At 55.7% G+C, this 12,500-nt stretch overlaps 1 protein-coding gene across 1 annotated transcript; it reads right to left on the reverse strand.

The window, feature by feature from the left end:
- Window positions 1–3,351: 3,351 nt before the first annotated feature.
- Window positions 3,352–11,669, reverse strand: MCAT (malonyl-CoA-acyl carrier protein transacylase). The gene is made up of 4 exons (XM_069102891.1): window positions 11,201–11,669; window positions 10,658–10,745; window positions 8,226–8,443; window positions 3,352–3,976 (listed from the first exon to the last, which is right to left on the reverse strand). Exons 1-4 carry the CDS (start codon window positions 11,648–11,650, stop codon window positions 3,542–3,544), a joined length of 1,191 nt encoding a protein of 396 aa, XP_068958992.1. The 5' UTR covers window positions 11,651–11,669; the 3' UTR covers window positions 3,352–3,541.
- Window positions 11,670–12,500: the final 831 nt, after the last annotated feature.

The raw sequence follows: 12,500 nt of genomic DNA on the forward strand, positions 1-12,500 counted from the left end.
AGAGGGACGGCTACATGACAGGCAAGGAAGGCCCAAAGGCCCAGGTCTGAATCCCAGCTCTCACATTCTCTTACACAACTGTGTGGCCTCAGGCAAGTCACTTCCCTTGGGGGAGGGGGCCTCAGTTTCTCCATCTGTATAAGGGGGAGAGTGAACCTCATAGTCTCTGCCTCACAGGGTCACTGGGAGGACAGACTAAGAAAATAAAGCCCAATGGGGCCCTTTTCCCCAGAGAGGCCGAAGAGCCATTGTCAAGCTTGTGTGTGCCTACAGGACAGCTGGGGCCTCTGTTCTGAGCCCCATTGTAGCATTTAGAGCTGGAAGGAATTTTCCCAGTCAAGTCCAACCCCATCATGCGACATGCAGAAGCCAGGGACTCTCCTGATGAGAGGCAGTGAGAGAGCATCAGAGCTGGGATCGGAGCCTCTACTCCTGGAGCCTGGTCCAAGGCCTTTCACTTGCTGCCCCAACAAGCTGAGGCCTCCTCTGGTTTGTGTCTAATTCTCCGAAAGAATCAAGAGGCAGCTAGGTGGTGCCGGGCCTAGAGTCAGGAAGATCTGAGTTCAAATCCAGCTCAGGGACAGATGAGCTAATCACCTTTTCCTGCCTCACCTTCCTCAACTGTAAAGTGGGGACAAGGGCACCGATCTCTAGGGGTTGCTGCGAGGATCGAATGAGATATCTGTATATTTTCCAGAGGTCCCCACTCTCGAGGGGCTTCCATCCCTAGAGCTCTGTAGGCTGAGGCTGGGCATGCTGTCGAGGGGATTATGGTGGAGGTATGGGTTGGACCGACAAGGTGGTCTTGCCTTCTGATTCCGCTTGACAAGGGCAGCTGTGGGGCCACCACTCACGTTGGGTTCCCTTCTTCTTTCTTGCAGATTCCCGTGCTACCAGCTAGCACTGTGTGCCGGAAGGTGATCCCGGTGGCCCTGCTTCTGATCCTCTTTGGCTTGGTAGTCAGTTATGGCTTGCCATACTGATGCAAAGAATGAAGAGAGAGGTTGGCCACTGCTGGACTCTGGCCTGCCACCCTGGAGGTGGAAATCTGCCTTGGTTAGCTTAGTGTTTTGTTTTTAAAATTTTTTAATAATGGTTCTTGATGAAACCCTTTATTCTATGTAAACCTTGAGACAGTGCTGGGACACTGCCTAGGTTTCACGTGGATTTGCTGTTCATATTTCTAAAAGAGAAATGATTTAAATATTCGGTTGTTGCTGGATAACTTCCTGGTTGGCTGGTTTGGAAACGTTCAGTCCAGGGACTCAGAAACTCTGGCTTTGCTTTTTTTAGGAACCTTCCCAGTAAAAGGTGCTTCCACTCCCAGGAACGGGCATCTCAGGTATTGGCTTTGGGGCACCAGTGGGTCAGAGAAGGAATGCTGGTCATCCTTTATCACTGGGACACCCACTGTATAAATTTTTTAAAAAATCTTCTGGTAAAGATTTTTTTGAGGGGATGAATAAATGAATAAATAAATGAGCAAATACTATCTTGGCTTCTGGTGTCCATGTGAGGTGTTTCTGTGCCATGGATTTGGTACATTTTATCACGCACACACGTGTGTGTATATACATACACATGTACATAAACACATGCATACAGACGTGCATGAAGGTGGGTCAGAACTGGGAGGGGTGTGGGAGCAGAGCTGGGACAAAGTCCTCCAAAACCCTCATCTTACAGACAAGAGAAGGCCCGGACTTAGCCATGGTAAGTTCCTGACTTACACAGTAAGTAGCAGTGCCAGGGACTGAGCCCAAGTCCCAGACCCAGTCCAGGGACCTTTCCACCCCATGTGGTCTCCCAGCAATGTGGAGTCAGAAGGGCCATTTTAAGACCAATTAGTGCAAATCACTCACTTTACAGAGGCAAGAGAGGCCAAAGGAGAACAGCGCCAGGCTCCACAAAGCAGTGGCAGAGGCAGGACGGTGCCTGGGTGATGATGGATCTCCACCCCAGAGATAAAGGATTTTTAGAGATCAGAGGCTCTTAACCTGGTGACCATAAAAGTTTTTTTTTCTAACCATCTGGCAGTATAATTGGTTTCCTTTGTAATCTTATGTGTCATTCTGTGCATTGATAAACATGATTCTGAGAAGGGGCCCATGTCCCCAGAGTGGAGAACCCTTACTGGAGATGGAGTATGGGCTGGTGGAACCCTGCTGAAGCTGGAGTCAGCAAGGCCTGAGTCTGAGTCCCAGCACCTCCCCGCAGGCACCACAGCCAGGGTCCAGCTATAGCCATGGAGGCCATTTCCCCCCATTCTTCCTAATTCTCCCCTCTGGAGCCAAGCGGAACAGGCCCTAGCCCTTCTGTGTGTGACAAGTCAAATATACCCAAGTCCTCAATCACAGAAGCCAAAAGCGAGGCAGGGAGACCTTCTCAGAGCCTGGGAGCGGCTGCTCCATTCCCTCCCATCCCTTATGTGACACAGTGACCCTGGCTCCAGAAGGCTCTGCTAGTGGGGCCCAGCCTGGCTTGCCATACTGCACGCTCATCGTCCTGGTGTTGGGTCATCCCCACTGACCCCTGAGCTTCTGAGGGCAGTTTCTTAGGTTCAAGAGGAGGTGAAGGTCATAGCTTCTGGATGGGGAATGTTCACGGCCCCATGAGGTCATGAATCTGACAAAAGAAAACAAACAAGGGAGGCCAAATTGCCCCCCCCCCCCAAAAGCAGAAAGGCTGCATTTTTAGCTCCTCTGGAGGCTGGCCAATCTCAGTTCTACATGACTGAGCATCTCCAAGGAAAGGGGGCCACCTTCCCCTTGACAAATGTGCTTGAAAGATTGCCCTAGCCCCAGGCCAGGGGCTGCCCTAGGCCAATGGCCCCAAAGCTGATGCTAAGTTCAACATCAGGAAGAGCTGGTGGGGAGACTGCCCTTCCAGGTCCCATTCTCAGCCCAGGCCTGTACTCGGTCACACTGCAGGTGGTGGAAAGAGCCCTTCCTAGTCATGGCCCCCTCTCGGGGCCTCAGTTTCCTCACCACATTTGCTGTCTTCACCATGTTACTGTGAGGAGGGGGAGGACAATTGGGGGGAAGGTGCAGAGGCAGACTTTGGGAGGATGGAGGTCAGGACGTGCTTCCTCCCACAAAGGAAGGGCTGCCTTGGGAGGTGGTGGGCTCCCCCTCCCTGAAGGCCTTCCAGAAGAGGCCAGGCAAAGGGGACTGTGGGGTAGAGTCAGGTATCTCTGGGAGGCTGCATGGACTCTCCTCTCACTGCCCTGGGAGACAACCTTCTGGGTTATCACTAATGCTGGGCTCAAAATTCCTGCCACCTCTCTCCTCTAGACATGAAATATTTTCAAAGGACACTTGAAACAAGACAACCACCCAAGAACACGGGATCTGATGGTGCTCAGAATGCAGTTTCTATTTCTCTCTCCCTTCGGGGCTGGCCAGCCCAAGCCGATCCAGGAAGCGGGGTGGAAGCCTCCCTCTGACCCATGGCCGGGGGGGCCCCAGCACCACTGAAGCACCAGCGGCCGGGCCTGGATCTGGTCTTCCCACCAATCCCACAAGTGCTAGAGCGGTCTTGGCTAGACGTCCGGGCTCTCCTCCTCCTCCTCCTCCTCCCCCATCACTTCCACGTGACTGTAGGCCTTCCAAGCCTTGAGGTTACAGTTCTTTAAGATGGTCCCCAGCTGCTTCCCAGGCCCCACTTCAACCGTCTGCGGGAACTCCGTCCCCTTCCTCCGCTCATAAATGGCATGCATGATCTGCTCCCACTTCACGGGGAACACAACCTGCTTCACCAGCAGCTGCTGGATATGTTTGGCATGCAGGTACCTACTGCCATTCACATTGGAATAGACAGAAACTAAAGGTTTCTTTAAGTCTATTTTCTTTAAGACTTGATCCAGCGGCTCCAAAGCGGGTTCCATGAGACGTGTGTGGAACCCTCCACTGACCGGCAGCATCCTGGTCCTTCTGAAGTGGTACCGGGAGGCATTCTTCTGCAGGAAGTGCAGGGCCTGGGACAGAACAAACAAGTGAAGGTGGGAGGGGCCACAACCATCAGGGGCAGGCAGCGGGCCGTTTTCAGTCTGACCTTAGGACCCCCTGAGAACTTCATTTGGGCCTTAGGATCTGGGAGGGGAGGGCAGGGGTGACTGGTCCCAGACAGAACTAAAGCCTCAGTGGCAGGGCCAGGACAAGACCCCTGGGGTCCTCAGGATCCAGGGGCAGACCCCAGGCCTAAATGGCCTCCATCCATCACTCTCTCAAGGAGCAGCCTGGCTCCTCAGGACTGCTCAGCTCCATCACTAGGCCCCTGCTGCCACATGAACCTCTCACCTCCTTCCGGTGGCACAGCCACGACCCCTTCTTTCTAGGCCCATTCCACTGAATGCTGATGAGGAGCCCAAAGAGCAGCCCCTGCCATGGAGGAGCTTACACTCAACAGGAGGATGGACAAGGCCTCTCTCTAAGTGAACATGAGGTCATGGAGAATGGCCACGGAGCTCTCTGTGAAAATCATGAGAAGGGGGAAATGAGTTCAAGCTGTAGGGATCAGGGGAGGCTTCCAGGCGGAGGTGACTTCTGAACTGGGCACCGAAGGAGAAGAATCCCAGCAGCTCAAGGCAGGGAGTGGATTCGAGGCACGGAGGATGGCCTGTGCAAATGCAGTCAGACCACAGGGGGCACAGCTCCAAGGAAGTAAATGTGTGATTTACACTGAGCCTCCAAGGGAAAAAACCAGGATCCCCTTCAAAAACAACTTCAGCCCTAGCCTTCTAACAAGAAAGGAGAGAGCATCTAACCAAAAAAAAGGGCCATGGCCTGCACCTGACTGGAGAGGCTACAGGACACGGGAAGCTCTCATGCATTGTTGGTGGAACCGAAAATGGAACAAAATAAGATGTACAACAAGACCTTCCCAATAGCACCTTCTTGGGGTACTAGGGCACTGGAAATAACCTGGGTGCCCATCAGTCAAGGGCCGGCTGACTAAGCTGACTGCAGCATCTGCAGGCAACGGGGAAGAACCGTGCTCTAAAAAATGAGGAACATGAGGAACTCAAGGGACCGGGTGTGCGAGCAAAGATGGTAGAGCCAGAAATATAAGCAGCTGGCTTCAGACTGACAGGACTGCCTCGTCTTGCTTGAGGAGACAACCTTCCTCTGGCAAGGAGCTGAGACACCTCCTGCCCTCACTCTGGGAGCCTCGGCTCTGGGGGCTGTGGTCACACGCCTCCTCTCAGCAGAGGTTCGGCCCCTTGTCCCCCAACTGTGCTTCACCACAGATCCTGGTTACACAGAAGGGGGACGGGATGGGGGGCAGTGGAGTGCATCCTGAAAAGACTGTGATTTTTTAAAAAGGAAATACAGGGGGAAGGAGTCAAGATGGCAGAGTAGAAGCAGGACCTCCAAGCGGCTCCGGCTTCCACCTTCCCCAATCCACGTAAAAAGGGGACTCTGAACAAACTTTGGAGCTGCAGAACCCACAAAATGACACAGAGAAGCTAACCTCCCACTGAGGACAAGCCAGCAGGAATTGGCAAGCGCGGTGCTCTGGGAGCTGAGCCCAGGCCCGGGTGAGCCAGAGGCTTTAGCTCCAGGGCGGGCCTGACCAGCTGCTGGCTGGAGGGACTCCACATCAGCAGCAGCTGTGGTCGTTTCCAGAATTATCAACACATTGATGCAAAGGACAAAGTGAGAGGTCAGTGCAGTCTGGACTTTGGGACTCAGTAAGTGGGAGTGCGTGGCTTTTGCCCCTGGGGCAAGAAGCCGCTGACACAGGGGTACAGCCAGCCAGTGCTACGTGGCAGCTTCAGCTCCTGGCCTGCAGAGTGTAGGGGGACCAAGCACCAGTCTGAGGGGTAATCGCTCTTGCTTTAACCTGCTTGGATCTGGATTGCAGTCTAGGGTGGAGGTCCTGGGGTGTGTGTCCAGCTTGCCAGAGCGTGTGGAGACCTCAGAGAGGACACCCATCTAATACCTCTGGCAGCTGAGAAAAGCCCAGTGTTTGGGACGAAAGCTCCCTCGTCTGGTGGCAGAGTCCTACTGTGACAAAAAGCCCAGGGGTCAAGTAACTGAGGGGCGACATGACCAGGGAAAGGAAATAAAGCAGAGAGAAGATGCCAACATTACACTCCTATTTTGGGGACAAAAAGGAGCAAAGCATGGAACAGGAGGAAGACAGTGAAGTCAGAACTCCTGCACCAAAAGCTTCAAAGGAAAATACAAGCTGGTTACAGGCCATAGAGGACCTTAAGAAGCAGATAAGAGAAGTGGAGGAAAAATTGGGAAGAGAAATGAGAACGATGCAAGAAAATTATGAAATGAGAGTCAACAGCCTGACTGAGCAAAATAATACCTTAAAAAACAGACTGACTCAAATGGCAAAGGAGACTCAAAAAGACAATGAGGAGAAGAATGCCTTAAAAAGCTGAATTTGACAGATGGAAAAAGAATCTCAAAAGCTCACTGAGGAGAATCATTGCTTCAGAATTAGATTGGAGCAAATGGAAGCTAATGACTTTATGAGAAATCAAGATGCTGTCAAATAGATCCAAACAAATGAAAGAATAGAAGGCAACATGAAATATCTCATGGGAAAAACCACTGACCTGGAAAACAGATCCAGGAGAGATAATTTTAAAATTGTTGGACTACCTGAAAGCCATGACCAAAGTAAGAACCTAGAAATCATCCTCCAGGAAGTTCTCAAGGAAAACTACCTTGATGTTTTAGAACCAGAGGACAAAATAGAGGTTGAAAGAATCCACTGATCACCTCCTGAAAAAGATCCCAAAAAGAAAATTCCTAGGAATATTATAGCCAGGTTCTGGAATTCACAGATTAAGGAGAGAATATTACAAGCAGCCAGGAAGAAACAATTTAAACATAGTGGAAACACAATCAGGATAACCCAGGATCTTGCAGCTTCTACACTGAGGGATAGAAGGGCTTGGAATATGGTATTCCAGAGAGCTGGGATTAAAACCAAGAATCACCTACCCAGCAAAACTGAGTATCATGTTTCAGGGGAAAATATGGTCATTCAGTGGAATACAGGACTTTCAAGCATTCTTGATGAAAAAAAAAAATAGAGTTGAATAGAAAATCTGACATTCAGATACAAGAAGCAAGAGAAGCATGAGAAGGTAAACAGGGAAAAGAAATCATAAGGAACTTATCGAAGTTAAATTATTAACATTGCTACATGGAAAAACAATAATTGTAACTGATGGAACTTTTCTCAGTATGAAAGTAGCTGAAGGGAATAGAAATATGTATGTGTCTATATATGAGGGTATACGAGCATATGAATACATATGTGAAAAAAATGAAATAAAAAGGAAATACATTTAAAAAAGAAAAGCAAAAGGTTAGCACAGCTCTCACCTCTCCCTCCTAGGACTCCTGAGACCCAGGGATACTGGACACTCATCAGGGTCAGCAATGTGATGGAGGGGAAGGAATCCTCTATCCTTGAGCTGGGGACACCTGTGGCCTCCAACAAGTTCTAGAATCTCTGTGAGCCTCAGATCTCCCACCCTCAGAGTAAGGACCAGATGAGTCCAAGGTCTCTGGAGGCTGGGACCCCAGGTGGGGTGGGGGGGTGGGGGAAGGGGTATCTTCCCCACAGGATGCCTCTCTGGGAGCTTTGGTCAGACAACGGCCAAGCTGGGACAGTCAAGGTCAGATCCATGGTCTTCAAACCCAAGCTCCTTATTTTAGAAATGGGGAAATGAGGCCCAAAGGGCAGCAGTGGCTTGTCTGAGGCCATGTGACTGGCTAGCGGCAGAGGTGGGTCTGGAGGGACCCAGCAGGGACCACCCCACCTCAAGCACAGAGGAGGCCGATGGCACATGCACGGCTCCCTCAACATGGCCGCCTCCCCAGGGCTGTGCCTAGAGGCGCTCACACTGCCTTCACCACCTACTGCTTCCACCAAGGCCTGCTCTGACACCATGCTGACCTCTAGGCTTCCCAAGGCCCTGCCCGCTATGAGCCCCTCCTCTGCTGGGAAGGCCACAAGGCTGGCCACTGGGGAGGACTCTTATAGCTGCTCTGAGGGGGGCTGCAGGGTGTCCCCACCCAGGCTCCTTAAGCCACTAGAGTCAACCCATCTCCCAGGGTTGGGAGGTTCCCTGGAGCTCTGGCTAGAAGCGGTGTATGGTGTCTTCAATGTAAGCATGAAATCTCACTTCTACCACGTCCACATCATTAAATTCCCCAGAGGCCTGTGCTGTTCCAAGGTGTGAAGACACTCACCTGGAGGTGACCAGAAATCACTCGGCAGTCAGGAAACAGGTAGTTGGCCACCTCACAGACGGGCTCCTTGATGCCCAGGGACTGGCAATGCTCTCGAGCATCCAGGCACGCCATCTTATACTGGGTCTGAGGCCTCCCGAGGACTGAAAGCATCCCGCTGGGAACGGCCGCAGATGCTTCCTGCATGGCCTCGGCACGGACTCTGACCGCGAGCAGCCCTAACGGGGAGCAAAGGCAACCAGTCACGCAACACGTATTTGTGACGCTCTCACACCGAGCCATGCTCTGAGCTAAGGGCGAGGGGGGGGGGGGGTCCAAAAGACAAAGCAAAAATAGACCCTGACCTTACGGGGCTCGCCGTCACATGCTGGAGAAGTGAGGTAAATAGTCGAGGCCGTGTGAGATGCAGACAAGGGGAATGGGGGTAATGTTGGGGGAGAAGGCCTGGGATGGCTTCCCAGGAAGCAGAGGGGAGTGGGCCTGGGCCAGGCCCCACCTGGTGAGTGGGTTAGGCTAGGCATGACGTGGTAGGACCTGGGCTTTATGAAGATTGCCTTGGTAGCTGAGTGGAGGCTAGGCTGGAGAAGGGAGAAACTGAGGTAGGGAGACCAGCCAAAAGGCAGCTTCACAGAAGTAGCCCTTTGTTTCCCTACTGAATGATGGCCTCTCAGAGCCAGCTGCAGCCTCCACAGGTCCCGGGGTCCAGCCTGGGAACCACCTCTCCTCCAGCCCCATGGCTGGTCCTCCACCTTCACCTCACTCACAGGAAGCTCAGCATAGACGGGGACGAGAGAGCAGCACAAGAGAGTGCAAGGGACAGATGTTTAGAGTGGAGGCAGGAGGGCACTGGGCTTCCAAATCTGCCTCCAATGCACACTAGCCCTGTGACCTGAGGCAAGATCCTTTCTCTCCAAGCTTCAGTTTCTTCACATGGACAACTAGAATGGCAGCCATCACAGGAGTCTGGCAGACCTCTCAGGCATCTACGCAGGAGCTACTCCCCTCACTGCACAATTGTGTAACCTCCAGCACCTCTGGAGGGAGGCGAGAAGGTGGGGTGGGGAGCAGGTAGAAGAGACAGGAAGGGGTGGGGACAAGCAAACAACAAGCATCTAATAAGCAGCCAGAGCGCTCTGAGGATTCAGAGAAGCAATCCCTGCCCCCAGAGAGCTTACATTCTATAGGGAAAGACAAATGCACACAGGCATGTACAGGAGTGCAGAGAGAATACATTCACAAAGACTGCCGGGAGTTAGGGGCAGGAAGGCCCCAGAGCCTGAGGGCTTTGCCTCCAGCATCAGGAAGGACCTCATGCTTAACTAAGCTCAATGAGAGGTGGAGGTGAGGAGGGAGGGCATGCCAGGAGAGGGACCGCCAGGGCAAAGGCCTAGAGGCTGGCACTTTGTGACATAGGGGTGGAACAGCAGGCAGCCTGGGACGGCTGGATGGCAGTGTTCATGGAACATGGAAGAAGGCTGCGAAGACAGGGAGGGCCCAGGTTGTGAGAAGAAGGAGGTTAGATCTGATGCTAGAGTTAACGGGCGCTATGGGAGGTGAGGAGAGGAGGTGGTGTGATCAGCCCCGGGCTTTGGGAGAGTCACCTCGGTGGCCGCGTGGAGGCTGGTGGCAGTGGGTGGCCAGGAGCCTTGGCCTGAGCCATGTGGGGCTGCGGGGACGGACAGCAGGGCTGGTGGAAGTGAGATGTGCTGGGAGACAGGAGCTACGAGGTCTGGCAGCTGAGGACATAAGGGCTGGGAGCGAAGCAGGGGCACGTGTGCATGTGAATCAGGAGGCTGGTGCCCTGGACAGTGAAAGGAAAGTCTGGAAGAGGAATGAGCGGTGCAGGCAAACAGACAGCGGCTGAGCAGCTTTCCCACTCGCCAGGCCTCTGAGCGCCGGCACACGAGTGAAAGCAAGGCCAGCCCTGTCCCGGGGGAGCTCCTACTCTAGCGGGGGAGACACGCACAGGGAAGGTCTGGGCCGAAAGGTGATGCCACACGGAAGATGACAGATCGCGGGGTGCTCCTGGTACTGGGGCAGCAGGGAAGGAGCTCTCTGCGGAGTGGCCCAGGCGGCCTCGGGAGCCCCACTGAACTCCACACTTGCTGAGGCAGGAAGAGAGCCTCGGGCAGCCGGGGAGAACAAAGGCCGTCCTGGGGCGCTGCAGTCCCCGGGCTCAGACGCCTGCCTTCATCGGTGTTGGGGGGCGCTGAGCGGCTCAGCAGGGGGGGCGCCCTGCCCCACAAAGGCCACTTAAAGATCAGGCGCCTGAAGCCGGGCCGGGTGAAGGGAGTCACAGCGGGATCGGAACCAGGCCCTGCGGCCTCTTCTGGGCCAGCGCTCCGTCCCCGCCCTTACCGCCCAGCTCTACCCTCTGGCTCCCCAGGCAGGCCCCCACCCAAGCCTGGCGCTGGGACCCCACGCGCCTGTACCTTCTTCAAACTCCAGGGCCCCGGCAAACACGAGGGCTGCGAACTCCCCCACGCTGAAGCCGGCCGCGGCCACGCAGCCGTCCACAACCTGCGGCAAGAGACGGTGACCGGGTCAGGGGGGGCGTACTGCGGCCGCCCTGCACCCCGGCCCCTCCCACCTCCCGCCGCAGGCGGTCTCCTGGGGTAGGCCCCGGCTGTCTGGGCCTCTCCCGGCCTCGGGCTGGGGCACGGCCCGGCGGCGGGTGACCTCGCCCGCCTGCCTCAGGCTCCCCCTCGGTAGAAGGGCGCCTTTGCGCGCAGGGCCCGCGGGGGGCCGGGCTGACCCTAGGGTCCCCTCCCCCTCCGAGGAGCTTTGGGGTGTCTGCTTTGGGTGGCTCTGCAGGTCCAGGGGCTTCCTCCCTCGCACACTCCTAGCGTCTCACAGGAGCTGCCATTACGAACAGTCCCTTTTCACAGAGGAGCAGAAAGAGGATTCACGTGGCCGGGAGGGCGAGGGCGCGCACGCGCAGCTCGCTGGGGCAGAGGGCAGAGGGCGGGGCTTACCTCGGGCCGCAGATGCCGAAGCGCCTCCAGGGCTGCGAGCGAGACTACGTAGAGCGCAGGCTGGCAGCGCTCCGTGCGCTCCAGCTCCTCACGCGGCCCCCGCAAGCTCAGTTCCAGCAGGTCGTAGCCCAGCACGCGCCCGGCGACCTCGTAGAGCGCACGCGCGCCCGGGTAGCGTAGGAGCGCGCGCCCCATGCCCACGGCCTGGCTGCCCTGGCCCGGGAAGAGCAGCACCGAGGTGCTCTTGGGGCCCGGCCGAGGTCGAGGCCCCGGCTTCGGGCCCGCGCCCACCGTGGCGTCCCTCAGCAGCGCTTCCACGTCCACCGCCTCGGACGGCGGCGGCGGCGGCGGCCCCGCGGGGTCTTGGGAGCTCGAGGACCAGAGGCGTCTGTGCAGCGCGCCCGCGACCCCAGCGCCGGGCCGGAGCCGCGCCGCCAGGATTGACGCCATGATTGACGCCGCAGTCGCCGGCGCCCATTGCCTGGCAACGGCGCGACGCCCCCGTGCGGAAGGCCGCGTGGGTGCGCGCTCAGCTTGGTCCTTTCGTCCGCGGAAACCGGAGTCCGGGAGAAAAGTTCCGCCTCCCTGCAGCGCCCTCTGCCCCTCTTTTCTCTTCTTAACTATAATAACAAATATAACGAATGTATTATACAAATATAGTAATCATAATGTAACGAATTCTAAGACTATAATAACGAAGGCGCCATCCGCGATCTCTCCGGCGCCCCACGGTTCCCGCAGCGCGCCTTCCTCTGCGTTAGTGGGAGCGTTAATGTCATCCAGAGTAGATAACAAGCAATACAGTAAAGGTCATTGGGCAGGCGAGGCTCCGGGCTCGGAGAGGCTCGGCCTCTATCCGGGCGCCGGGGTAAAACCCACCGACAGGCCTCAGACCGGCGGGGCACTTGGGGGCTGCCTGCTCCAGCCCGTGCACACCCGGCCTGGGAGAAGCGCGGATGAGAAGCTTGCTCTGGAGCCCCGAGAGCTCGCCCAGACACCGCCCCGGCCGTCGCCAGCCCGCGGGCTTCTGGCCGGCCACTGCACTCGGGCGACTCGGGAAGGGACACTGAGGCTGCGGGCTGTGTGCCGCTGCGCCTCGCTTCAGGCCGACTCCCAGGCGAGGCAAGACTTGCCGTGATGTCACCGCTTCTCTCCAAAACCAAGGATGAGTGGGGAAGGAAGCCGCTTTCACCCAGGCACCCCTACAGTTCTTCTGTATCTCCGTTCCAGGCTCTTCCCCCGAGAGCTCCCTCTGTTACTGGAAGAACGTCTCACATTCCCAGGACTGGCACTTGGCATC

This window comes from Petaurus breviceps, unplaced genomic scaffold (genome assembly GCF_028583685.1).
Source record: "Petaurus breviceps papuanus isolate PSGF00001 unplaced genomic scaffold, PetGlider_PUasm1.0 558, whole genome shotgun sequence".
Classification (NCBI taxonomy): Eukaryota; Metazoa; Chordata; class Mammalia; order Diprotodontia; family Petauridae; genus Petaurus; species Petaurus breviceps.

Bases quoted from the DNA above. Each gene is read 5' to 3' on its own strand.
- MCAT (XM_069102891.1), bottom strand. From the start codon at position 11,650: ATGGCGTCAATCCTGGCGGCGCGGCTCCGGCCCGGCGCTGGGGTCGCG. The intron at 8,444-10,657 runs GTACAGGCGCGT...GCTCCCCGTTAG, and splicing joins GGCCCTGGAGTTTGAAGAAG to GGCTGCTCGCGGTCAGAGTC. The intron at 3,977-8,225 runs GTGAGTGTCTTC...GTTCTGTCCCAG, and splicing joins TGATTTCTGGTCACCTCCAG to GCCCTGCACTTCCTGCAGAA.